The sequence below is a fragment of the Phodopus roborovskii genome, unplaced genomic scaffold, assembly GCF_943737965.1.
Source record: "Phodopus roborovskii unplaced genomic scaffold, PHOROB, whole genome shotgun sequence".
Taxonomy (NCBI): Eukaryota; Metazoa; Chordata; class Mammalia; order Rodentia; family Cricetidae; genus Phodopus; species Phodopus roborovskii.
The window spans coordinates 4,932,640-4,958,123 of NW_026126629.1; the positions used below are offsets into that span (position 1 = coordinate 4,932,640).

The window sequence follows — 25,484 nt, forward strand, 5'->3', positions numbered from 1 at the left end:
GCTCTCAGTTCTGAGGCACACACACACACACACACACACACACACACGCGCGCGCGTGCTTTTGCATATATGTTTTTCTTTGTTGTTTTGGTGCTCTAGTCTTGCTGAGTTGCCCAGGCTGGCCTGTAACTCCTGGGCTCAAGCAGTCTTCATGCCTCAGCCTCCTGAGTACTTGTAATTACACACATGTGCCATTTCTTGTGTCTTCAGTGCTTTTGGTTTTTAGCATTTGCATTTTCTTTTTATTTGGATTTCATTTCTACTGAAATGGAATGCCTTTTCCGCTAGAGACTGTACTGTTGTAACAATGGTGTTTCTAAATGCCCTGTTACACATTTGAGGTGTATCTGAGATGCTTTGTTTTTAATTTGGGTTTATTTTATGTGTATGAGTGTTAGGCCTGTATGTATGTTTGTGCACCACGTGTGTGTGTGTCTGGTGCCTGTGGAGATTCCCTGAAACTGGAATTACTGACAGTTGAGCTTTTATATTGAACCTGGTTTCTGTCTCCTCTGCTAGAGTGGAAGTGCTCCTAACTAGTGAGCCATCTACCTGAGCTGATTCTGATGATTACTTTATTTACAAGTTTTAAAATTCTTTTTTTGGTATTCCTGAAAGTATTTGAGGAAAACTTTGTTGTGTAAGGCAGTAGATACTGAGGTAAATAGGATTTGCTATTGGACTTATGTTAATTTATCCAAGAATTGGCTGTGTTTGAAGTTTGTTTCTTTCTTCTCTTCATTGTTCATGTCTTTGAGCTACCTGTCAGAGATTGGTCTGTGTCTTATAGTTCTGTCTGTTGGCTGAAATTCACTGTTGTTATTAGAGTTTTTCAGTCTGGGGTATCATGTAAGAGAAGATTTAATGTCTGATTAAATCCCAGTCTTGGAGTGCACATTGAGCCTATTTCCTACAGGGTGGTTTCAGAGTGCTTATGCCCATCTTTCATGAACAGAGATTTTTCATCTGACCTTAATTCTTCCTCAGCTGTAGCAGCTTTTCCATAAGTGTTTTCAGTCTGCATCCCAAGGCCTGCTGACTTACAGAACAAGTCCCCTTCCTTGTTTTCTTTTTGTAGGAAGATAGAGTCTGGGAGGATTCCCCACTGGCTGCTGTTTTCTTCTCCTGTCTGGAACCATTGAAAATGTATCTTCCTCTTGATCATTCTGATCTTTCCATGGGAAGACTTTATGCGGCTCCTGAAGGGAAAACTTGCTGGGATAGAAACCCTCTCCTCTAACTATAGCCCCTAGGAGCTTCCCATGCTTGCATTCTTCCAATAGTGATTAGTTAAAGCATCTAGTGTTAGGATTTTACTATCTTATTAAATGTCTGCTCTAGGTAAGCAAATATTGAGATTCTGTGATTTTCTTCAGCATGTGTCTCTCTCTCGACTTCAGAATGATAGTTATTTCTGTCTTGGTTCTTTGCTGTAATTTATTTGGTTAGCTGTTTTCCAGAAGGACAGAGATGTCTTTTGCTTTAATTTTCCTCATATATGAATTTATACCTGAAGGTAACATGTGCCACTTTAAAGAATTAGTTTTAGCAAAGACTTTACAGTAATTTCCTAAATAGCCATCTTTTCTCATCTTCAAGTATATACACAAACAAATGCTCTGCAAACAGGGGTCAAGAAGGGAATGCTTGATGGCTTGCAAGATCTTGGGTAAAAGCTGATGTAAGTGAGAATAGAAGTAAGAGAAATAGCTAATGACATGTATTTATACTGTTGACCTATGAGTGACTATTCATTGTTTTATAAATTAATAGGTAAATGGATTTCGCAGCTATGTAGACCTTTATGTGAAAGACAAATTGGATGAAACTGGGGTAGCTCTCAAAGTTATTCATGAACTTGCAAATGAAAGATGGGATGTTTGTCTCACCTTGAGTGAAAAAGGGTTCCAGCAGATCAGCTTTGTGAATAGTATTGCAACTACAAAAGTAAGTGCCCAGGTTTTCAAGTCATTGGTAAAACAGTACTTTAAATAATGAAATAAACAAAAATAATAAAAATGTCTGGGTTTATTATGTTAAAATTGACTCGTGAAAGTTAATTTTATCAAATAGCTGTATTAAAAGTGTTAATATACCTTGAGAAATTAGTATGCTTAGTGCTTATTATTGAATGTATTTTATGAAATTTAGATTTGAAAGATTTGTTATTTTGTATTCTGAATTAAGAGTATGATAGAGAATAAATAATAGGAAATAAGCTTTTTGAGGGGTCAGGTTGTACATGTTATTTGCTAGTCTAATGAGCTTGAACCCTCTTCTGTAGGCTTTCAATTTCAAAATTAAATAAAATTCTTTTTATCTGGAATCATTTATTGGCTTTGGGCATAGCCTAGTGGTAGAGCACTTACCTAGCTTGTTAGAAGCTCCAACTGCAATCCACAGCTCTGCAAAAAACAAATGAATGAATGCATGAATGAGTTAAAGGGATTTATTCACTCTTGATAATAAAGTAGTTAGTAATGCAAAAGCACATACTGTGAACTAATTTTAAAGCGGTGATTTGTGACTCTTGTTTAAGCTTCCTTCCTTCCTTCCTTCCTTCCTTCCTTCCTTCCTTCCTTCCTTCCTTCCTTCCTTCCTTCCTTCCTTTCTCCTTGTGAGACAGGGTTTCTCTGTATCTTTGGAATCTGTCCCGGAACTTACTTTGTAGACCAGAACTCACAGAGATTCTCCGGTCTCTACCTCCTGAGTGCTGGGATTGAAGGCTTGTGCCACCACCCATTTTTGTTTAAATTTTATCTTTTAATATTTTAACAATTTATTTTTACTTTGAAAAACCTGATTTTATTTTCTTGATCAAAAAGAAGTATATTTGTGTTTAATTTAGAATATCTAGCTTCCCATTGATTTCTTAAATACTTGCCAGATAGATACTAATAGTGCTCAGAACTATGAAAGTTAATATCTAATATCACATTTTCTAAGAAATCCCTCAAGGCATTGGTGATTTTAATTTAAGAATTAAAAAAGGAATTTTAATTAGCATTGGAGATCTAAGCAACAATGGGTTTCAAGAGCTAAGAATCAGATCTTTTAAAAAAACATTTTTTTTTTTTTTTTTTATTTTTGAAGGACTCACACCTGACACCTCCAATAGAATACAACAGCATGTCCCAACTCCCAAATTATTAAAGCCATCATTTCATCTTAGGATAGAAAAGCTATGAAATGGAATTTCTAAGTTATTACATATATAAATACATTATTTTTAACAGTCATGTTTGCTCAGAATTGTGAAATAAAAACATCTAACAATGTCTACATTCAGGGTACAAATGATAATGCTCTTTCACTGTTGTATTTAGGACTCCACTCTAGTCTTTCATGTTTTCTACCCCTATATTTAAATCATGCTCAAAGCCGAGAGTGAGTCCATCATTTTTCTGTCCTCAATAGTCATTTGGTACCAGTCCTGTATACAGTAGGTGTCCAGCAATGCAGCCAGGACTCCCAAGACTGGGGTATTTGACAACATGATTTAGGAACATTTAGGAATTCCAAAGTGACTCTGAATCAGTTTTTTAAAAATAATTTAATATCACTTATTTTTATCAACAGAAATTTAACCCAGTTAAATTTTATTCTGTTAGACAGTGAATTAAAACTTTATTTAAAGGTTTTATTTTCATGTTTTTCTCTTATTTCTAGGAACTAGAGAAACACTGTTAGACCTCTTCTGTGTGGCACTGTAATGCTACTAGGGGCCTCTATTTTTTTCTGGATTTCTTTTCTGCCACCTATGGCATGTGGCTTTGTTTCCTATCCTCAAATACTATGGTATCTCTGTATCTCATTTATAAGTTCTAGGGAGAGGACATGGTGTAAGGTAAATTTTTCTTAGAAGGATCATCCAGCCAGAACTGAGTCACATGGTTTGTGTGTCTTTTTAAATACTGGGAGGAAGTAGCATACTTTTGTATACAACAAAAAATAGCCAAACAAAAACCCTAATTAGTTGTGTTCAGATATATCTCAGGTTAAATACACTGTAGTATTGGGGGAGAGGAGGGTATTCCTAAGGAAGATTAGGAAGCTACATGGACTTCTTTTTCCTGTACCTTGTCTTGTATATGTTGTTCATTTGGCTTTTCATGAATTCTTGTTGTTGTTGTTAAGGTCTTTTTTTAATTGAAAAATGTATTTTCTTCATATAATATATTCTGATTACAGTTTCCCCTCCCCAACTCTTCCCAGATCCTCCCATCTCCCCTCTAATCCACATCCTTTTCTTTCTCTCATTAGAAAACAGACATCTAAAAATAACAATAAAATAAAATATAATAAAATAAAAACAAATAGACCGGAATAGGATAAAACAAACAGAAGGCAAAAGCCAATGAAAGAGAAAAATAAACACATAAAGATGTAGAGACACACTCATTCGCACATAGAAATCTCATAAAACACAAAAGTGGAAACCATAATATATATGTAAAAAGGCCTGTAAGGTAAAAATAAAAAAGAAGAACCTTCAGAAATGCATTGAGTTCGTTTTATGTTGGCCATATATTGCTGGGCATAGAGCCTGCCTTAAGAGTGGTTTATATACATAGTGAGACTCTCTTAGGGAAAATTCCTTTTATTAATAATAAACTATTAATGGACAATGAAATATGTCCCTCAGTTCTATAAACCATCTTATCCAGTTGTCAGATTTGAGTGGGACATGGGATTCTCCTGGCTATACAGATGGTTAAGTAGCTCAGAGAAATTTGAAAATCATAGGAAGTCCTCAGGGACTGAGCCATTAATCAGTGTGTGGTATTTGTGCCAACTTTGAGTATTGTCTGTTACATTGTTGACATTCAGTTGGGGCTCAGATAATCAGAGCTGGTTTTGGGTATTAGGAAACACCCTAGATCTAGCACTAGATGTGGAATGAGGAAAAGATTACAGAAGATAGTTTAATGACACTGTGACCTAAAACATCTTTTTAAATGCTCACTATCATTTTCAGACTCATATTCCTCAAGAAAATAGTTATACTGAGACCACCAAGTTGTTGGATCCTCTAGCTATAGAAGATTTTGTATTCTGTACTTTTCCCTCTGCAGGGTGGACGGCATGTTGATTATGTAGTAGATCAAGTTGTTGGTAAACTGATCGAAGTAGTTAAGAAAAAGAACAAAGCTGGTGTATCAGTGAAGCCATTTCAAGTAAGTGATGCTTTGTATGTTCCTCTGAGTTATCACATTATACCTGTTGTGATATTGACCATTTTTGTTGTGTTTTTCTCAGGTTAAAAACCATATATGGGTTTTTATTAATTGTCTTATTGAGAATCCAACCTTTGATTCTCAAACTAAGGAAAACATGACTCTGCAGCCCAAAAGTTTTGGGTCCAAATGCCAACTGTCAGAAAAGTTTTTTAAAGCAGTAAGTATTATTTTCCTAGAGTTTTTAAAAACATAATAGGTTTTTTTTTGTTTGTTTTTTTGATTTATTTATGACTAAATTCTGTTTTATCATAGTAACTATAGGTTAGGCATGCTTAAACTATGAGCTAATATATTTCATTCTTCTAATTTTAAAAGTACAGACTACATTATTTCATTAAGCTATTGTTTTGTCAAACATGAAAGTATGTAATTACATTGGTAAGTGTGTTAGCCTTGGCCATTGCAAAGATCCAGTTTCCCACTTACAAATATGCAGAGCCTCATAGTCTGTTTTCATCTTTCTACTCTTTTGTTCATTTTCTTCTGACACATGCACACACATGTATATATACATGTGTGTGTACACACACACACACATTATGCATTTATAGGATGTCTTATACAAAATGTAGTATTTTCTACATTATTACAAATTGTATTTGAATTTGTATATATTGTTTTGGCTTTTAAAATTTTTTCTAAAATAATGGTACAAGTAAATAATAAATCTTGGATTTTATAGTCTCTATTGGCTCCTTGTAATCTGTTGTACCACCAGTTAAACATTTATTAATTACCTGTGAAGTGCCTTTCAAGTCTTTTGGCAGAGGGAATGTCATCATGTAATCAACTAGCCAAAGTAGTCTTTATTGTATAGTGTGATGGGGGAATAGAGTACAGTTGCCATGGAGAATGTATTTGTTAAATCCCAATATTAGGTTTTCATATGTAGGGTCTAAGAAACAAAAGCAGATTTCCTGTTTAGATTCTAGCTTTGAAGTCTGTAAAATACTCATAATAAATTTTGAGCTCAAATTACACTATAACTTTCTGTCATTGTTACAGTTGCTCTTATGGACTGTTTTGGTTTATCATTTAAGTGAGTCATCTAGATTTGACACAGGTTATTGATTTTTTTTTTCTTTTCATTAAACTGACTAGAAAACTATTTCATATGCCTGAAACCACATCACTAAGAGTGGTTAAAAGAAAAAAAAAAAAAAAACTTTTAAGACTTGTAACCAAAGATGCTTAGCTCCTTTAGGGAAACAGGTTGTCATCACACACAATTCATTGCAAATATATACAGTGTATGGATGAAATCATTGTTAGCAGTGAGCCTTGTGCATGAGGTTCTGAGTTATTCTAATGTCATTTCCATAGCACTTTTTTCTCATAGGATTTTAGCATTTAATTGGCAGATATTGTAGCTGTCAATGTCTGAATTTGCCAATTAGTAAATTAATGAGTGGTTAAATTTTTATGATGTTAACTTGAAGTAAGAGCCTTACTATAAGTGCCTTACATATTCTTCATGAAATTTACTATAACAGGGTTTTTTTTTTCATGTTTGTTTTTCAGTACAGTAGGTCATTGCCTGAGTTAGTTACTAAACTAACTATAATACAGTTTTACTGTCATTGAGTAAACTTTACTAGAATATATTATCATCATCATTATAATTCTGTCTTCAAACTGCCCAGATTCTAGCTGTCTTAGGCAGTTTTATAAATTTTAGGTGGACTTAGGAATTTTTAGTTCATTTTCTATACTACTGACCTTTGATTTATTTGTTTTTAAGGCCTCTAATTGTGGCATTGTAGAAAGCATCTTGAACTGGGTAAAATTTAAGGCTCAGACTCAGCTGAATAAGAAGTGTTCATCAGTAAAATACAGTAAGATCAAAGGCATTCCCAAGCTGGATGATGCCAATGATGCTGGTAAGAGTCAAACCAATTTTAAAAATTAGTTAACCTTTAATTTATTCAGTTATTTTCTATTCTGAGTATGATTGAAATTGCTTCATATGGGGCTAGGGATGACTCTGGTTAATAGTCCTAGCAGTACAGCATGAGAACCTAAGTTTGAATCCCCAGCACACACATACAAAGCTGGGCATGGTTGTATGTGCCTTTAACCCCAGCACTGTAGGACGAGGCTGGGTATGGCTGCAAGTTGATCCTGAGAGCTTGCTGGCCAATTAGTCTAGCTGTAATAGTGAACTTCTGCTTCAGTGAATGATTCTGTCTCGAGGTTGTTAATAAGGTGAAGAGCAATAGAGGACAACAACTATTTTCCTGCTGTGGCATATGAGTGCATATGCATTATACATACATAGAGAAAAAAGGAAGGCTGGAGGGAAGGGAGAAATTGTTTCATGTACTATATGTTACTGTTTTAAGAAGTTGGGAATTCAATACAATGTATTTACAGTTGTATCTTTATTAAGCATAATATAAGGTGGCTCTTAATCTTCCATTGTCATTGTTGTGATGATTTTTTTTCTGGCTACGTTTTTCTCATCAGTAAAATAAGGACCTTAAAATATATATAATTTGAAAATATTTTCCAGGTGGCAAACATTCCCTGGAGTGTACATTGATATTAACAGAGGGGGACTCAGCCAAATCGCTAGCTGTATCTGGATTAGGTGTGATTGGAAGGGACAGATACGGAGTCTTCCCACTCAGGGGTAAAATTCTCAATGTGCGAGAAGCGTCTCATAAACAGGTTTGTATGATCCTACAGGTATTCATGATGTTTCTAACATATTAATAAAACTAAATTTTCAAATGTAGATTAAGACTGACTTTTCAAATACTATAACAATTTAAAAATGCTTTCACTATTTTTCTTTTTTTTAGATTATGGAAAACGCAGAAATAAACAATATTATTAAAATAGTTGGTTTACAATATAAGAAAAGTTATGATGATGCAGAATCTTTGAAAACCTTACGTTATGGAAAGATTATGATTATGACTGATCAGGTTGGTTTGAAAATTATTACATATTTGCAGTTTATACCTTCAGATTGTCGTATGTATGTATGTATGTATGTATGTATGTATGTATATATGTTCACATGCATGCACTCATGCTGGACCTGGGGCTAATGTTTTACCACATCCCCTAACCCTTAAATTTCCTCTTCTTGATAATTGTCTCAGGAAATAGCATAGGTGAAAGTGATTGTGTACATGAAGCACTTTTTATATTATTTAATTTGGGGACAGGTATTAACCTAATTGGTTATTTTAAAATGCTCTTAAATGCAGCGAGTTTGAAAAGAACAGAACACAAGAGTTGTATCACAGTGACTAAGCCTATGTGGAAACAGGAATGAAATGGTGCCATTTGTAAGTGAGAAACAGTGACCTACTAGGTTAATGGTCACTATTGGCACGTTGACCTAAATTGGGATGCACAAAACCCAAGAGGACTTTAAAATAGCCATAATCAAGAAAGACTAAAATATTGAAAAAGAACTTCATATGTAACAAACATTATGTCTTAAAAGATAAAAGCATTTGTGGAGAAATTCAACAGAAAAGGCTGCAGTATAGTTTTAAGCAGATTTTTTTCAGCCTTCTTGTCATGAGAAGACATGTAAATACTCAACAGACTTCCTCTCCCATTGCCCAGTAAAGTGAGGTTATAACTGTTTGAATTTTTCCACCATTAAACATTCTATAACCTGGTACACCATATAACCTATATATTGATAACATATACATTATGTATGGACAGGTAGATTCAGTGTATTGATAACTATATGTGTATTTTAAGTGACAATTCTTTTATAGTCTTTATAGTCATCTATTCTGTAGTGTTTCATAAAATGCTTATCTACAATTTGAATGGAATTTTGTCTTGACTTCACTCATACATTTTAAAATTTGTTTAAAAGTATTTATATTTTATAAAATTATGGGAATTTTTACTTTTATTTAGGATCAAGATGGTTCTCACATCAAAGGCCTTCTAATCAATTTTATTCATCATAATTGGCCATCACTTCTGAAGCATGGTTTTCTTGAGGAATTCATCACTCCCATTGTAAAGGTATTGCTTGCACTGTTTTAATTTTGCAATTTTTTTAAGTGTTAGCAGAAGAACTAATTTCTTTTTCTTTTCTTTTTAAAATTAATTTAAGGCAAGCAAAAATAAGCAGGAACTTTCCTTTTATAGTATTCCTGAATTTGATGAATGGAAAAAACACATAGAAAACCAGAAAGCCTGGAAAATAAAATACTACAAAGGTTTGTATTTAATTTCTATGAAATGACTGCTTATGTAATTTATTTTTATGAGAGCATTAAAAATACCTTGAAAATTGGTCTTTTGGGTTTTAAAACTAGCTGTTTGTTCTGACTGAATGTTTTTCATAGAAAATTATGTAAGAAAAATTTTGAATTTCCACAAATAATAATGATGAAGCTACAGAATTTCCTCTTAGCACTTAAGTTTTATTGCAGGTACACACCCACATGCACAAATTGTGTAATAATGAGACTGCTTATGCATTTTAGCAGTCACTATTTTCATGATCATTTAGCCTTTCTTAGCACTCCATGTTAATTTGAAATTACTTCTAGACATTATGGTATTTCAGCTGTCACTATTTTAATATGCATCTAAACATGTATTCTTTAACATGTTAAAAAATCCAAACAATGTTAAAATTCCTCATGATAACATTAATATATTACATATCTAGTATTCTAAGTCAAGATTTAAATAGTTAATATCTGGTTAATAGGTCTCTCAAATCTCTGAATGTAATCTTTTTATATATTATGCATGTATCCCTTTTTATATTTTTTTATTTTAATTCATTTAGGGACTTAAGTTTTGTGAAAGACTACTTATAATTGTTCTGTGTAAATTTCCCACATTTTAAATTTTGCCCATTGTGCTCTTTTAGTTTCATTTAATGTATAGTATTCTGCTTATTTTCCATTACTTGATGTTTAAATCAGAATGTGGTCATATCTGAGTTAGAGTTGTTTGACAGAAACAATTGTTAATATGTAGCATTGTTTATTGAAGTCAGGAGGCATATATTTGGTTTGTCTGGCTTTAGCTTGATCAGTCAGTACCAACTTTCTTTATAAGCTTTTCATTTGATGGCTTGAATAGTCATTGTTATTTGTGACCCCGTTTTATATTAAATCATACAGGATTGGGTACCAGTACAGCTAAAGAAGCAAAGGAATATTTTGCCGATATGGAAAGGCATCGTATTTTGTTTAGATATGCTGGTCCTGAAGATGATGCTGCCATTACCTTGGTAATTATGCTGTTAATAAAATAAAATTTATTTTAGCTACTCCCTGCCTGTTGTATGTTTCCTTCCAGACTTAGTTTTGTGTGGTCTTTCTTGAAAGTATAGAATCTAAAGTTGTAAAATTTATTTTTTTCTTTTTGACTTTATTATTTCTTTAATAGAAAGACATAGCTCAAATATAATTTTGTTTAAAAATTAGGAAAAGCACTTTAGTTTTGTTAGAATTAATAATTTAGCATTTATAAATTCAAATTTTGTAGTGAAATTAACTTTAATGTGTGACATTATTATTTGTACTTCTTCAGGCATTTAGTAAGAAGAAGATTGATGACAGAAAAGAATGGTTAACAAACTTTATGGAGGATCGGAGACAGCGTAGGTTACATGGCCTACCAGAGGTTAGTCATGAGGTGATCTGGGGAAGGAGGTGAGACTAAGGTTCTGCATTAAGAATGACAATGTTGCTATGTGACTTTTCTCCTAGCAATTTTTATATGGTACAGCAACAAAGCATTTGACATACAATGATTTCATCAACAAGGAATTAATTCTCTTCTCAAATTCAGACAATGAGAGATCTATTCCATCTCTTGTGGATGGTGAGTAATCTGGCTAAAAGTTTTCTTCATCCTTGCATACTCTGTATGGTTTAATTTCATGTACTTTTGGCCACTTTTATGGTCAACTTTAAATTCTCATTTAAAATACCAGTCTGTGGTCCATTTAAAATTCTTACTTAAAATCACAAAAATGTGAAGATTCAGTTCAAAAGCGCTTGAAGCTTTTATGGTAGATAAGTTGTGGAAGAGCTGAAGTCTTTACTGTTCCTTTCAGTTTTTCAGGAAAATTAAGGCTAATTTTTAAAGCTCTTTTTTTCAAAGTAATTTCTAAAATTGAAATTTCTAAAATTAAGTAAAAAATTTTTATCTAAAAATTTATCAGAGAGTGTTTTTAAATGTCTTTGTGTCATTAACAAAATCTAATTATTTAACTTGAAACAATTTTGAAACTTTCTATTAGAACTGATTTTCCTATTTGGAAAACCTCCCACCCCCAATTCTGTAAGTCATAGCACATTTTTCTGTCTTTGTGTTGCTTGTTTTTTCATTTATTAGCAATTCTGTCCATCTATTCTTGTCTAGCCTGAGATTATCTCTCTTCTGTGAAGTATTCCTTCAGTCTAAATTCGTATCAGATGCCTGAACTTTTATGCCACTTATTATGTTCCTCCTATTATATGTGCTAATTTTGTTTCCTCAGTTATATCATGAGATTTTAAAAGAAATAGCCATATTTTATGATCTTAGTTTTTCCATGTTATGGCCTCATAATGATAGATGAAGTAGTCAGCATATATGGATAAGGTTATTGCTGTGTTCATTGGTTTCAAGGAGGAGAAGGAAGCATACATTCTCACATAATCTTATACTAAGTTTATTAGAAAACTTATTATTTCAGGATTAGTAATTTGTTTATTCACATAATGTGAATATCCAGATTACCAAGATTCTAAAGTCTATATTCTTAACTGCTACAGTAAAAATTTGTAATAGTTTTCCTGACTGTAGATATGCTAATAGAAATCATCAACCTATTTGTTTGCTAATAGTCATGTTATAGCTGGCTTTGGGTCACATGAAATAGAGACCCAAAGAAGTATGATACCTCTGGAAAGTTCTTTAAGTCCAGAAGGTCTTTAATTGCTAGTCATTTGGAATTGTAAACGTCTTTTTCCCCCCAAGCATGTAATGTTGACACAAGAGTTGATATTATAAGATATTTTATTTATAACATAAAAATGACAGAAAAGAATGGTTAACAAACTTTATGGAAGATCAGAGACAGTATAGGTTACATGGCCTACTAGAGGTTAGTCATGAGGTGATCTGGGGAAAGAAGGCAAGAGTGATATTCATGCAATGACAATATTTTTTAAGTAGTTTTAAAGTGTTTTAAAAGGAAGGTTTCTCTTTTTAAAAATAGGCTTCAAACCAGGCCAACGAAAAGTTTTGTTTACCTGTTTCAAGAGGAATGATAAACGTGAAGTAAAAGTCGCCCAGCTGGCTGGATCTGTTGCTGAAATGTCTGCTTATCATCATGGAGAAGTAAGCATTAAGAGTGGCGTCAACTGAGAACAGTAATTATTAGCACACTAAATGATAATTGTTCTTAATAGAGTAGTTTTCTTATTATGAAGTCTTTGAAGAGCAATAGAATTGAGAGTTTAGATTTTAATACAAATTGAGGCATAGGTTCAAAAAGCTTAGACTATTAATCATATGTTCTATCTTTTTCCATTCTGTAGCAAGCATTGATGATGACTATTGTAAATTTGGCTCAGAATTTTGTGGGCAGTAACAACATTAACTTGCTTCAGCCAATTGGTCAGTTTGGAACTCGGCTTCATGGTGGAAAAGATGCTGCAAGCCCTCGTTATATTTTCACAATGTTAAGGTAAATAATTTGCTAACTTACTGACATAAAGTTCAGTTTGAAGTTTAGTAGAATGAAAGTAGTGAAGAGAAGATCATTTAGTTATTTTACTCAGGGTGAGTACTCCAAATTATTTGATTACAAATAACATGAAGTCTTTTGGCCTTAATTTTTATGCATTCTTGGTAAAAATCAGTGCTAATGAATATATACTTTTTTCTGCATTTAATTTTATTCTTTAGACTAAAAATGGGTTAGGTATTTTATTTAGAATAATTGGAACTTCTTACAAAGTTATTAACAATATTAAAGAATTTAAGAAAGTAACTATTAACTAAAAAAATGAGTCATGCTTGTGCTTGGGAAAATATGTCATTTGTGCTAATGTTAGGTGAATTTTATTGTAATATGTAGTAAAAGTTATTAAAAAGGTATTTCTAGAGGGTTTTCTTAAAATGTCAAGTCCTTATGAAATTTCATTTCTCAGATAAATATTCTCCTATTTCCTTTTGTTAGCTCTCTGGCAAGACTACTTTTTCCAGCTGTGGATGATAACTTGCTTAAGTTCCTTTATGATGATAATCAGCGAGTAGAGCCTGAGTGGTATATCCCCATAATCCCTATGGTTTTGATTAATGGTGCGGAGGGCATTGGGACTGGATGGGCTTGTAAACTGCCTAACTATGATGCTAGAGAAATTGTGAACAATGTCAGACGGATGCTAGAAGGTTTGGATCCTCATCCCATGGTAAGTTTTTAATGGCCTATGTTCTTTACTTAAATAATAAAGGACAACTTTAAAAAAAAAAAATAATGGACTCTTTTTATTTTAGAGCCATTGTAGAATGGGTCCTACTAGGATATAAAGTTATATTTTCTTACATGAAAGATATAAATGATGAGTCTGAAAATAAATTTTATGGAGAGAAACTGTTTATTGAAAATTTTAAGTGCCCAGGCTTAAATCTCTGAACTATATAGAGAATGGTGTCCTTGTTACACTTATATATAGCTTTGTTATTGTCCTTAAAGTATTAAGCCATGAAAAATCTCCTTATAATGACATCTATGATATATACACACATGTATATTGTAGAAGAGGGCATTAAGTTCTTTCCCCTTTCACTGTCTTACTGTTTTGAGACTAGGTGTCTCACTGAACTGGAAGCTAGCCATGTCAGCTATGTTGGCTAGCCAGTGAGCTCCTGATATCCCTACTTCTGCCTCCCTATGCTGGGGTTACTGGTATATGCAGCCATGCTTTACTTTTTATGTGTATCCTGGGGATTTTGACTTAGGCCCTGTATGCATCCACAGCAAACATTCTTACTAAATTCCCAAGTTCCAAACTACTTTTTATGATAGTGTTCTATTTAAACTGTTTTAGATAATTCAATAATGGTGAGCTAGTATACTCTTACTAGTATTAGCTTTGTATGTGTGTAGTATCACATGGCCCTGTGCTTAGAGGTAAGTTAAAGAGTTAGGGTCTTTGTTTTCTAAAGTAAATGTCTTGTCAGGAAAGGATATTTAGGGCTTGAAATTTATAGTAATCAAAGATACTCAATATGCACAAAATGTCCCCTGCTATATGTTAAACGTCTTAGTGTCAGCAACAAGTATGGATTTTAGAGGAGAAAATAACCTCTTCCAATGGTTGAGGATGAGTAATTTTATGTTGGTGAGTAAAATGGTGAGCTGAATGTGTGTCAGAGTTAGTACATAGTCTTTTGTTATTGTTATCCTAATAGAATGCCCAAGATAGGCCACTTTTTCTTTGAGGGAAAGTGGCTTATTTCACTTCATAATTCTAGAATTTCATTCAGGGCCTAGAGGCCTCATCTAGTGATGGCTTTTGTGTTGGCAGAGTCCTCTAGTAGTACAAGGCTTCACATGCTGAGGAACAAGGTGTGTGTGTGTGTGTGTGTGTGTGTGTGTGTGTGTGTGTGTGTGTGTGTGTGTGTACATTCACTGTCTTTCTAGCCTCTCTCCTTGTTACATAGTTATTAGGATTTAGTAGTACTAGGATTCATTCATGGGGCTTCACCCTGATGACCTTGCCAAACTAATCCTAGTCATTTCTTTAAAAGTCTTTTAAAAAGCACAGTCATATTTCTTACAATAGTAATTATATTTTCACATGAAACCTTGGGGGAAACATTCAAACTATTTAAATGATAGCAGATAGAACAAACAAACATTATCAATATTCAAGCAGAACATGGGATAAAAGTAGTAGTTCTGCAGGGAATAATCATTAGATAAAAATTAGAAAGTTCAGTTGGATCCAAACTACAAGCCATTCAGTGTTTAAGCAAAAGGAGTTTGAATTTATAGGGTATTAGGCTAATACAGAAGGAATTTAGGGGTAATGGACTGAAAAAGAGCACTATTCTAGGAAGACTTGGAAAATATTGAGAAGATTAGGTGGTGTTCAAATTATGTTGACAGAAGCTATGAATTCAAGATCAAGGTGCTTAGTGAGCAACAAGTGAGCATAAGGAGGTTTAGTTTTTGTCACAGTAACCTACCATGTAAGTAGACCATGTGCTCTTTAGAGGTGGTACTGGCACTCAAGAACAAAGTCAAACTCTTATGTTGTTTCAATCTCCCTGCAGCTTCCAAACTACAAAAACTTCAAAGGCACCATCCAGGAACTTGGTCAGAACCAGTATGCTGTCAGTGGGGAGATATTTGTGGTGGATAGAAACACAGTAGAGATTACAGAACTTCCAGTTAGAACTTGGACACAGGTTAGTATGACCAAGTGAGAAGGGCGTTGCTTTATTCTTTGTTGCACAAATAAGCCACCTAATTGTTCTATGTCTGCATAGGGCTTGAATCCATACTTATTTTTACCCTTGATTTGAATTTTGTATTTTGAATTTTCAAGTTTTTAAGCATATATACAAAAATAGTATGTCTTACATTAGGTAGCAGTTCTCAAACTATGGGTCATGACCCCTTTGAGGATCAAACTACCCTTCATAAGGGTTGCTTAAGACCATTCAAAAACACAGATACTTGTTTTATGATTCATAACTGTAGCAAGATTACAGTTATGAAGTAGCAACAAAATAATTCTATGGTTTGGGTTAATACAGCATAAAGAACTATATTAAAGAGTCACAGCATTTGGAAGATTGAGAACCACTGACTTAGGTGGTGCTTTCTTTCACTCATTTTCTTTAAAAGAGATTGTATATTTGTGTTTATTTTAAAATGAAAGACATGGAATGAGAAATATTGTAGGCCTGTATGAATATGCTTAGTAAATTCAGACCAGTATCAGTTGCTTTAAATCTAAAAGTTATGCATGCCCTCTACTAGGTCTAGCAAATAGCATAAAGCAAATAGGCTTTATGGTGCTTTTAGAATTTAAGTGGATGAGAACCAGAACCATGCCCTTGTATGTCTTTTCTCACCAACTATATCCCCATATATCAATCACCTTTGTAGTGGTGGACAGAACAGTGAAGAAGAACTTCCTTTTTGCCTCCATAAGAATTGAGAATTTTAAAAAGATTATGTGATTAATGAGAACATGATAAGTGTGTTGTGAAAATATTTATTGTCGTTTTAAATGTTTTGTAGGTATACAAGGAACAAGTCCTAGAACCTATGCTAAATGGAACAGATAAAACACCAGCACTGATTTCTGATTACAAAGAATATCATACTGATACAACTGTGAAATTTGTGGTGAAAATGACAGAAGAAAAACTTGCACAGGCAGAAGCTGCTGGACTGCATAAAGTTTTTAAACTTCAAACTACTCTTACTTGTAATTCCATGGTAATATATTAGTTAATCTTTCTTAGTAGCCATGCATTGGATTACCATAATATGAGTGATAGCTATAAGCTTAGATGAAGAATCCAGGGATTAATTTCTTTCTTCTAGGTGCTAGGTACTCAAACTTAGGTCTTCTACAAGAAGTTATATGCCTTTACCCACTGAACTATCACTCCAACCCACTAAGAAACCTCTTAAAAATAGTTTATCTATCAAAATTATTACTATTTTAAACTCTCCTGTGGTTTTGAAAATTACATTTATCCCTACCACTAAAGGAATATTTTATAGAAATGTTCTTAATAATTTTGTTTTGTTCCAGTGGGATTCAGGGGCATTACATATTCATATTAGATTTATTTTAAGTACTATAGTTATTATATAAATTAAAATACCAGTACAAATTTATTGAATTTAAAGAAAACTTTGTATTTTGTGTAGGTACTCTTTGATCATATGGGATGTCTGAAGAAGTATGAAACTGTGCAAGACATTCTGAAAGAATTCTTTGATTTACGATTAAGTTATTATGGTTTACGGAAGGAATGGCTTGTAGGAATGTTGGGAGCAGAATCTACAAAGCTTAATAATCAAGCCCGTTTCATTTTAGAGAAGATACAAGGGAAAATTACTATTGGTAAGGCATAGCCTTTAAAGATTTGAACATTAGTTAAAATGGAAAAAAAGTCTTTATTAAGACAATTTTATCAGTAGAATATAAGCAAATACAAATTGATCTCTTTTCTTGATCCTAATTTTATTTTTCCCTCACATAGAGAATAGGTCAAAGAAAGATTTGATTCAAATGTTAGTCCAGAGAGGTTATGAATCTGACCCAGTGAGAGCGTGGAAAGAAGCACAAGAAAAGGTAATCACTTGAGAAAAAGATCCCCAGAGAAGCTCTGAAAAGCAACTTCCAAACAAACAAAATCCCCAACCCCAAAAGTTTCACTTTACAACTGATAAAGGTGCTAAGATGGCTGTTTGGGGGCTGACAGCTTCTGCTTACCCACAGAGCAGACACAGTCTAGGAATTTACAGTGCACACTCACTCCAGAATACCATCTCCACCAGGGCCTTAGAAATAACTCCATGGTTGAGAAGGTCTCTTTGATCTTTTCTTTAAATCTTTAAGAGGTTAATTTGTCATGGTGGTTTGTATAAGGTACATGCATACTACCTGAGAACCAGACTGGTAGCCCTGCAAATCATTCCATTGTCCAGTCTGGATGATACCGTGGCGTCTGATCACCACTTGCCTAGTTTAATAGTGTTTGGGGCTGGGAAATGAAAGACAAATGTTCTTTGACACCAAGCATGTGCTCTGCCTGTTTATGTTTTTGATCTGAAATTTAAACACTATAATTAAGTTGTCCATTTCAGATAATAAAGTAGTAGTAATTCAATGAATGGAATATTGAAACCCTAAGAGTTCCCTCAAGAATTAGTGTCTTAACATTGTGTTGATGAAAAGGCAATTTTAAAAGGCAGTACTACATTGTGATTGAGAACAGAAATACAGAAAAGTTAAAATATGCAATGATTAATATTTTTAGATACTGACATAGATTTGAATATATAAGATAGTGATGTTAGTATTGTTTAAAATAGTTAAAGCTGTAATATATACTGTGAACTAATATGTTAAATTTCCCTGCACTTTAGAGTTCTCAACCATATTTTTTTGTATTTTTCACCAAACTATATTCAGATACTGCTTTTATTTACATTAAGCTCTTCTCAGTTTTGAAGTAAATATAATAAATTAGAGTAAAATTAGAAAAAATTATGCAATGTCAAGATAATAGGATTATATAGCATTTGAATAAAGTAGGACAGGACAAGATGGTCAGTTTTTACAAATATGATGCCTGGGGCACATTCTTTCTTCTTGCTGTGATTTATTATATTGCTGAACTTCACATTATGCTTTATGTCCTGATGAAACTTCTGTGTCATTTTTGGTTTACATTCAGTGCTCACTCAGTTTTTAAATATAAGGGTGTCTTGGTTTCGTGAATGCTCTTCTGGTGGGAGCAGAATTCATGGGTAAAAGCTAGCTTCCATTATCAGTATGAACATTTTTGCAGCATTGTTGCTAAGTGTACACTTGAAGGGAGTAAGGCGTTCAGGAACAAAAAGCAGAGACTCTTACTAGAGCCCCTAGAGTGTGGGGGAAGAGAGAGAGAATTATAAAACAGCTGCTTAGAAGATTGTTTCTTACACTGAACTCTGTCATTGAACATGGAAAAGTTCACTTTTTGTTGATTTCTAAAATTTCCCTTCTTGTTAATAGTGAAATGCACATACAGTGTTCATTAATAGTGCTTCTGGTGTTATGAAACCACACCAAATGGACTTCTGAAGTAGGAGTTTTAAACAGAATTGTATTGTGCTCTACTACATCACAGTGAGCTGATAATCCAATTGCTCCACAGTGCCAAAGAAACACAAGTTTCTTGAGGAAGTTTTTAAAACTGTAGAGCAGTCTATGATTTGTTATTTAGGACTTACAAATCATCTATCAACTGTTCATTAGTTGAGTTCATAGTCTTATTTGTGCTCTGAAGCATCTTGATTTACACTTTTAATTTTTATCATTTTATTTCCAAGGTGCACTCAGACCTAACTTTGCAGGGATACATTATTTTATTTCAATATTTTAAATTGTAAAGGTGTTTTGTTTTTAAATGTTCATCTTCTTAGAGTATCTGTGTCATTTTTAATTGTCTGAGTGTCTTCAACAATTTTAATTCAATTTTATTTAATGTCTTTGTTTTTAAGTCTTTGAAGGCAATGGCACATAAAATTACTTTTTATTAAATTCATTGTAATTTGAAACAACATAGTGTTAGCATAAGAGGCTTCTTTAAATTGCAGTTATCATGAGTAAAATTTCAGAAAATCTTTTCACCTTAAAGCATCAAGTTAGTCTTCAGTCAACTTATTTTCTGAGTTCTCATTTGAATAATCCCTATGGCAATAGGGAATTTTTATTAAAATTCATCCTTAGTGAGTAAATATAACCTATTATACTTACTTTTTTTTTAACAAGAATTAAAACATTTTTATGAATGATTTATTAGAGGTTTCATGTTCATTTACTGACAAAACATTTGACCTAAAAATTTTAAGACACTATGTCTTTTCAATTTGGGACTTAGTAAAGCAATTAACTTTTCATAAAATTTCTGAGTAAATAGGGCTAAAATATACTATTCCTTTTGGGGATTTTATTGTATATTTTAAGAAAAATCTTAAGCTTTTCTTTCTAACATAGGAAATAGGGTTTAATAGGAAATCTTGCTGGTTATCTTAAATTATTCCTACCACCCTAAAGTGAGTAGCACTAACAGTGCACCTTCTAAGCCCACTATGCAATGAAATTAAATGCTGACTTGATATTATAATAGACCTTAATATAAAGTTTGTTATTTTTTACAGGCAGCAGAAGAGGAAGACACACAAAACCAACATGACGATAGTTCCTCTGACTCAGGAACTCCTTCAGGCCCTGATTTTAATTATATTTTAAATATGTCTCTATGGTCTCTTACTAAAGAAAAAGTTGAAGAACTCATTAAACAGAGAGATACAAAAGTATGAACTTTTGTGGGTTAAATAATTTGGAACTATTTCAGTATTATCCATATTTTTGATTTTATTTTTCCAAAACTAAGTATTTTGATTTATCCTTTACACTTTTAAAAAATGTTAAATGTTAAACTGTACTACTTTCTCTTTCTTTCTTTCTTCCTTCCTTCCTTTCTTTCTTTCTCTCTCTCTCTTTTTTAAATTGTAGGGGCGAGAAGTTAATGATCTCAAAAGGAAGTCTCCTTCAGATCTTTGGAAAGAAGATTTAGCAGCATTTGTTGAAGAACTGGATGTATGTTGAATCTCTATTAAATATATATTTCAGGCTGGGAATGGGAATGCATTGGTCTAGCTCAGTGGTAGTGCATTGGCCTGGAATGTTCAAGGCCTAAATTCAATCCCCAGTCCTGCTAAATGAATAAATAATTTTAAAAATGAATTAAATATATCTTTAAAATAATGTTTTTGAGATAATAATGAAAATTATTTTTAATTAACTCAGAATTTTTCTTTAACTCTGTATTAATGTATTTATAATCCAAGTTAAGAGCAAGCTAGCTTTACTTCTACCCTTTTAACAGAACTGCCTGTGCCTGTGATTTGTGATTTCTGATGACGTCAGCTCAGTAGTGGTCCTGGGTTATAAAGGACCTCTTAGGTCACTGATTACCATTACCATATTGTAGTAAGGGTAAGAAGCTACGCACATGAATTGAGATTAAAATCCACTTCTTCTGACTTACAAGTTTTTCTTCTTTTCCCATTATTTTGTTTCATATTAAATCAGCTGAAAAGAAAGTTTCTTTTCTTAATGGTGCATAATTTATTTCAGTTTCTTATGCAGTAGTGATTGTTTTTGTAAACAACTGTTTATACATCTTCCTTCCCTCCACCCCCATATTTCAGAAAGTGGAAGCACAAGAACGAGAAGATATTCTGGCAGGAATGTCTGGAAAAGCAATAAAAGGTAAAGTTGGCAAACCTAAGGTGAAGAAGCTTCAGCTGGAGGAGACGATGCCCTCACCCTATGGGAGAAGAATTGTCCCTGAAATCACTGCTATGAAGGCAGACGCCAGCAGAAAATTGCTGAAGAAGAAGAAGGTATCATATGCTTCTGTGTCAGTTCATTGGTGGACACTACCTTAAGCTTGATCATGCCTTATGATTTTTAATGTATTTCGATGTGATAGGAAATATTCTTTCTATGAGAGCAGGTGAACTGTGGGAAAAACTTTATTGGTCAAAGATCACACATATATTTAGAGCCACTCATTTAATACACTTTGGTTTTCACCCTCTCATCCCCTCTGTTTGGCCTCAAACTCTTGGGCTTAATTGATCTTCTGCCTCAGTCTCCTGAGTTGATTGGGACTACAGGGGCATGGCCTAAATACATTTCTAGAATGAGAAACACTCTATTGAATATTTTTCTTTTTTCTTGTTGTCATTTTTAAATGTTTTACTTTGATTTTACATTCCAGCCACAGTTCTCTTCCCCACACCTCCCAGCCCCTTCACCTCCTCCCACCCCTCCTTGTCTCCCCAGCACACCCCCAGTCCACTCTTCCTCATAGGTAGGGGCTCCCATGAGGAGTCAACATAGTCTGGCACAATAGGTTGGGGCAGGGCCAAACCCCTCTTGCATGCATTATGGCTGACCATGGCATCCCACCATAGGGACTGGACTTCATGGATGTCTTTCTAAATTAAAGTCTTAGCAAAAACTATCAATTTTATAAGTTTTAGTTCTATATTATGACTAATTAAGGGAGTGTTAAGCAAAAAATAAGGTTGATTTGGTTTTAAAGTAACTTATCACCTTCTATAATCTTTTGTTTTTTGTTAAATTCTAATAAACACATCTTGCATTGTTGTCATTGACAGTTACTATCAAGAACTTAAATAGATAAATGGCTATGAAATTTACCCACCCTTGAGCAGGATCAACCAGGATTAGAATAAATGTTTAGAGCCAAGAAAGTGGCATGCATGATGGCTTTATTATAGAGGCTAATGGTCTAGACCAGTTCGTTTTACAGTCCAAGGAATATGTATGCAGATATATTTGATACATAACTGAGAATACATGCTCTTTGTGATTGGGAAATGAGTCCAAATTGGAGTAACAACAGGTCAGAGAAAGTTCTTAATTTTAATTTTTATGTGCAGAGTTAATATTTGAAGCATTTTGACAGTAGAACAGACTGTCTCAAGTCTGAGATGTATATGACTCCCCTCTAGCCTGTGTCCTCACTACACTTGGATTTCCCCTTAGATCATGGCCTCTGTCCTCTTCTGATGGTGTCTGTTAGGTTCATTTCTTATCATTCTTGCTTTCTGCTTTGTGCAATGTCAATAACCTCATCCCTGTGTGCCCTCAGTTTTGCCCACTTAAAACAGTAACACTTAAATCTCTGTCTCAGCTATAATGTTCCAGGCTCCTGTGTTTATGAAATCACCAGAGTGCTCAAAACCCCTTGAACTTAGCATGCCTGAAACAAGCTCATTACCCTGATTTGAATCCCTGCCTTCTTTACCATCTTTACCATCTAGATTTTCTACTTGCCTGGCAGAGTTAGAGATTCTTCCAGAACTTAGTCAGGAGACTCTTATGGGATGTTTTCTCTGGTCCTTCTTAAGCAGAATTGTTCACATTCCCTTGAGCCACTGCTATTGTTCACTCCATTTTGACTTGTGTTGTATTAACCATTGTAACTACCTACCAATTTCCCTGTCCTTACCAATAATTTTGGATTGGAGTCAGCATTATAGTGCCCCACAGAATACATTTGTTGCTTATTTTCTTTCCATAATTTGAAAATGTTTTTCTAGTCTGTAGGAACCTTAGGTATAGGTACTGATTCTGTGGGTAACTTTTGGAGTACTTAGCTATTGGTTTCATAGTTCCTTTGGCAACCAAGAGTCTACCTTATTCTTTATGATTTTTCTAAGTGGCTATCATCTCACTGAGTATATCAGGATGTTAGAATTATAAACAATGTCATTTGAAACAGGTAAATGAAATAAAGTAAAACATGTCTCAAGTGGAACATGTTAAAAAACAAAACAAAATAAAACAAAAAACCCAAAAACCTTGTATGAAGAAACTGTTGAGTGAAACTTTATCTCTAAAATATGCATTGCTAATTTACTTTTACCCATGATTGGATTTGGCTTGTTTTTTTTTTTTTTTTTTTTTTTTGTTTTTTTTGTTTTTTTTGTTTTTAACACATAGGGTGATCCTGATACCACAGTAGTGAAAGTAGAATTTGATGAAGAATTTAGTGGAACACCAGTAGAAGGTACAGGAGAAGAGACATTGACCCCATCAGCTCCTGTAAATAAAGGTCCCAAACCCAAAAGGGAGAAAAAGGAGCCTGGTAAGGCAATGCAATGTTTTTGTATATGTTTTGTGTAAGAAAGAAAAGTACTGTGGGATACTCTTACTGATTTTGACTGATTGATTTTTTAGTAGTTCAAGTAATACCTTTAGTTTTTATATACATTCTTATTTTATAATGTTAGAACCTTTCATAGAAAAGCTTTAATAGAACTTGGAATAAGTATTGATGTGCATATTACCATTATCTTGCTTTTAGGTACCAGGGTTAGAAAAACGCCCACATCATCTGGTAAACCGAATGCAAAGAAAGTGAAGAAGCGGAACCCTTGGTCAGATGATGAGTCCAAGTCAGAGAGCGACTTGGAAGAAACAGAACCTGTGGTTATTCCAAGAGATTCTCTGCTCAGGAGAGCAGCTGGTATTGTGACACACTTTATATTTATTTTATTGTATAGTGTCATTGACTATCAGTTGGGTTCAATAGTATTATCAATGTCACTAGAGAATTCAATCAATCCAAAGAAAGACAGAGTGGATAGTATTTTTTTTTTTAAGATCTATTTTATATATACAGGTGTTTTACTTACATGTATGTCTGTGCAATGAATGTATGTCTGGTGCCAAGAGTGCTGGACCTTCTGGAACTGGAGTTATGGATGGATGTGAACTGCCATGTGAGTGCTGAGAACTTCAAGAGCAGTGTTCTTAACCACTGAGAAATCTCTCTAGCCCCAAAGCATGTCCTCTTACTGAATTTTATTATTAAAGCTTAGATAATGTTCCCTCAATGGCTTTGGGATATTTGTTAAAAAGCAAACAAACAAAGCAAAAACCCCAAACCCCAAACCCAAAAATTGTAGTATTGGCAGCCATGGTGGTTCTATTGGAAGAACTCTGTGTCTCTATTCTACCACTTATATCTGAGAGGTCTCTTCCATGTGACTGATGCTTTGTACTCAGTTCTTTTAAATGGAAGGCTAAAGTTGGACTGCAGTAGCTTGTCTTGCATATGACTTGATCTTCCCTGAATTCATTAATTGGAAGTATTCAGATAATTAAAAACTGGATTGTTTATTTTATGAAGTTCCTCACATTTTCTTAAGTTGTTAACTGAAGTGGGAAAGGTATTTTTCTTAATGGGTATAGGTATAAGTGATATGGGTGAATAATTAATGTGGTTGGATTAAGTTACATGAAAACTAATGGTTCAAAACTATTTTTAGATTTTTCCATACATGAAAAGTGAAAAATGAAATTATTGAGTGTCCAAATAGTTTAAAAATTCTCCTCTATAATATATGCTAGAAATTAAAATAAAACTTATTTGCATTATGTCGGTAAACCCTTCTCTATATCTGTTTCCTATTTTATTCATCTGGAAATTCCTTCCCTCCCTCCCTCCTCTCTCTCTCTTTCTTCCTTTCTTGTGGTGACAACATCTTATGTAGCTAAGAATTAGCCTCAAATTTTCTATGTAGCTTATGATGACCTTGATCTTCTTATTCTTCCAACTCTTCTTATCCAGTGCTAGAATTACAGGCATATACCAGAATGCCCAGTGTATGTATTACCGGGACTTGAGTACAGAGCTTTTTGTGTACTAGGCAGTACTTGCCAATTGAGCTGGTCCTTTTGATTGTTATTTTACAGTGCAACTAGCCATAAAGGGGAATAAATATTTTACTTAGACAAGCTGAAAGAAAGCTTAGCATTTAAAAAAGAATGTTAAATTTTGTCATTTGTAATTAATGGGAACTCATATTAATAGTCCTTTGTACAGGGGACATTTGACACAATACCATGCCAATCACCTTTTCTGGGTTTTTGACCAATATGTAAGTATAATGAT

At 33.6% G+C, this 25,484-nt stretch overlaps 1 protein-coding gene across 1 annotated transcript in view; it reads left to right on the plus strand.

The window, feature by feature from the left end:
- Positions 1-25,484, plus strand: part of Top2b (DNA topoisomerase II beta) — a 60,301-nt gene that overhangs the window by 26,057 nt on the left and 8,760 nt on the right. Inside the window, exons 8-30 of the mRNA XM_051206799.1 lie at positions 1,774-1,947; positions 5,076-5,177; positions 5,260-5,397; positions 6,982-7,120; positions 7,753-7,910; positions 8,045-8,170; positions 9,135-9,245; positions 9,337-9,442; positions 10,364-10,473; positions 10,776-10,868; positions 10,955-11,069; positions 12,454-12,575; positions 12,776-12,924; positions 13,420-13,651; positions 15,522-15,656; positions 16,498-16,698; positions 17,140-17,335; positions 17,475-17,566; positions 20,143-20,298; positions 20,501-20,584; positions 21,199-21,393; positions 23,528-23,672; positions 23,892-24,053. Of these exons, the coding sequence (XP_051062756.1) occupies positions 1,774-1,947; positions 5,076-5,177; positions 5,260-5,397; positions 6,982-7,120; positions 7,753-7,910; positions 8,045-8,170; positions 9,135-9,245; positions 9,337-9,442; positions 10,364-10,473; positions 10,776-10,868; positions 10,955-11,069; positions 12,454-12,575; positions 12,776-12,924; positions 13,420-13,651; positions 15,522-15,656; positions 16,498-16,698; positions 17,140-17,335; positions 17,475-17,566; positions 20,143-20,298; positions 20,501-20,584; positions 21,199-21,393; positions 23,528-23,672; positions 23,892-24,053 (3,241 nt within the window). The remainder of the gene's footprint in view (positions 1-1,773; positions 1,948-5,075; positions 5,178-5,259; positions 5,398-6,981; positions 7,121-7,752; positions 7,911-8,044; positions 8,171-9,134; positions 9,246-9,336; positions 9,443-10,363; positions 10,474-10,775; positions 10,869-10,954; positions 11,070-12,453; positions 12,576-12,775; positions 12,925-13,419; positions 13,652-15,521; positions 15,657-16,497; positions 16,699-17,139; positions 17,336-17,474; positions 17,567-20,142; positions 20,299-20,500; positions 20,585-21,198; positions 21,394-23,527; positions 23,673-23,891; positions 24,054-25,484) is intronic.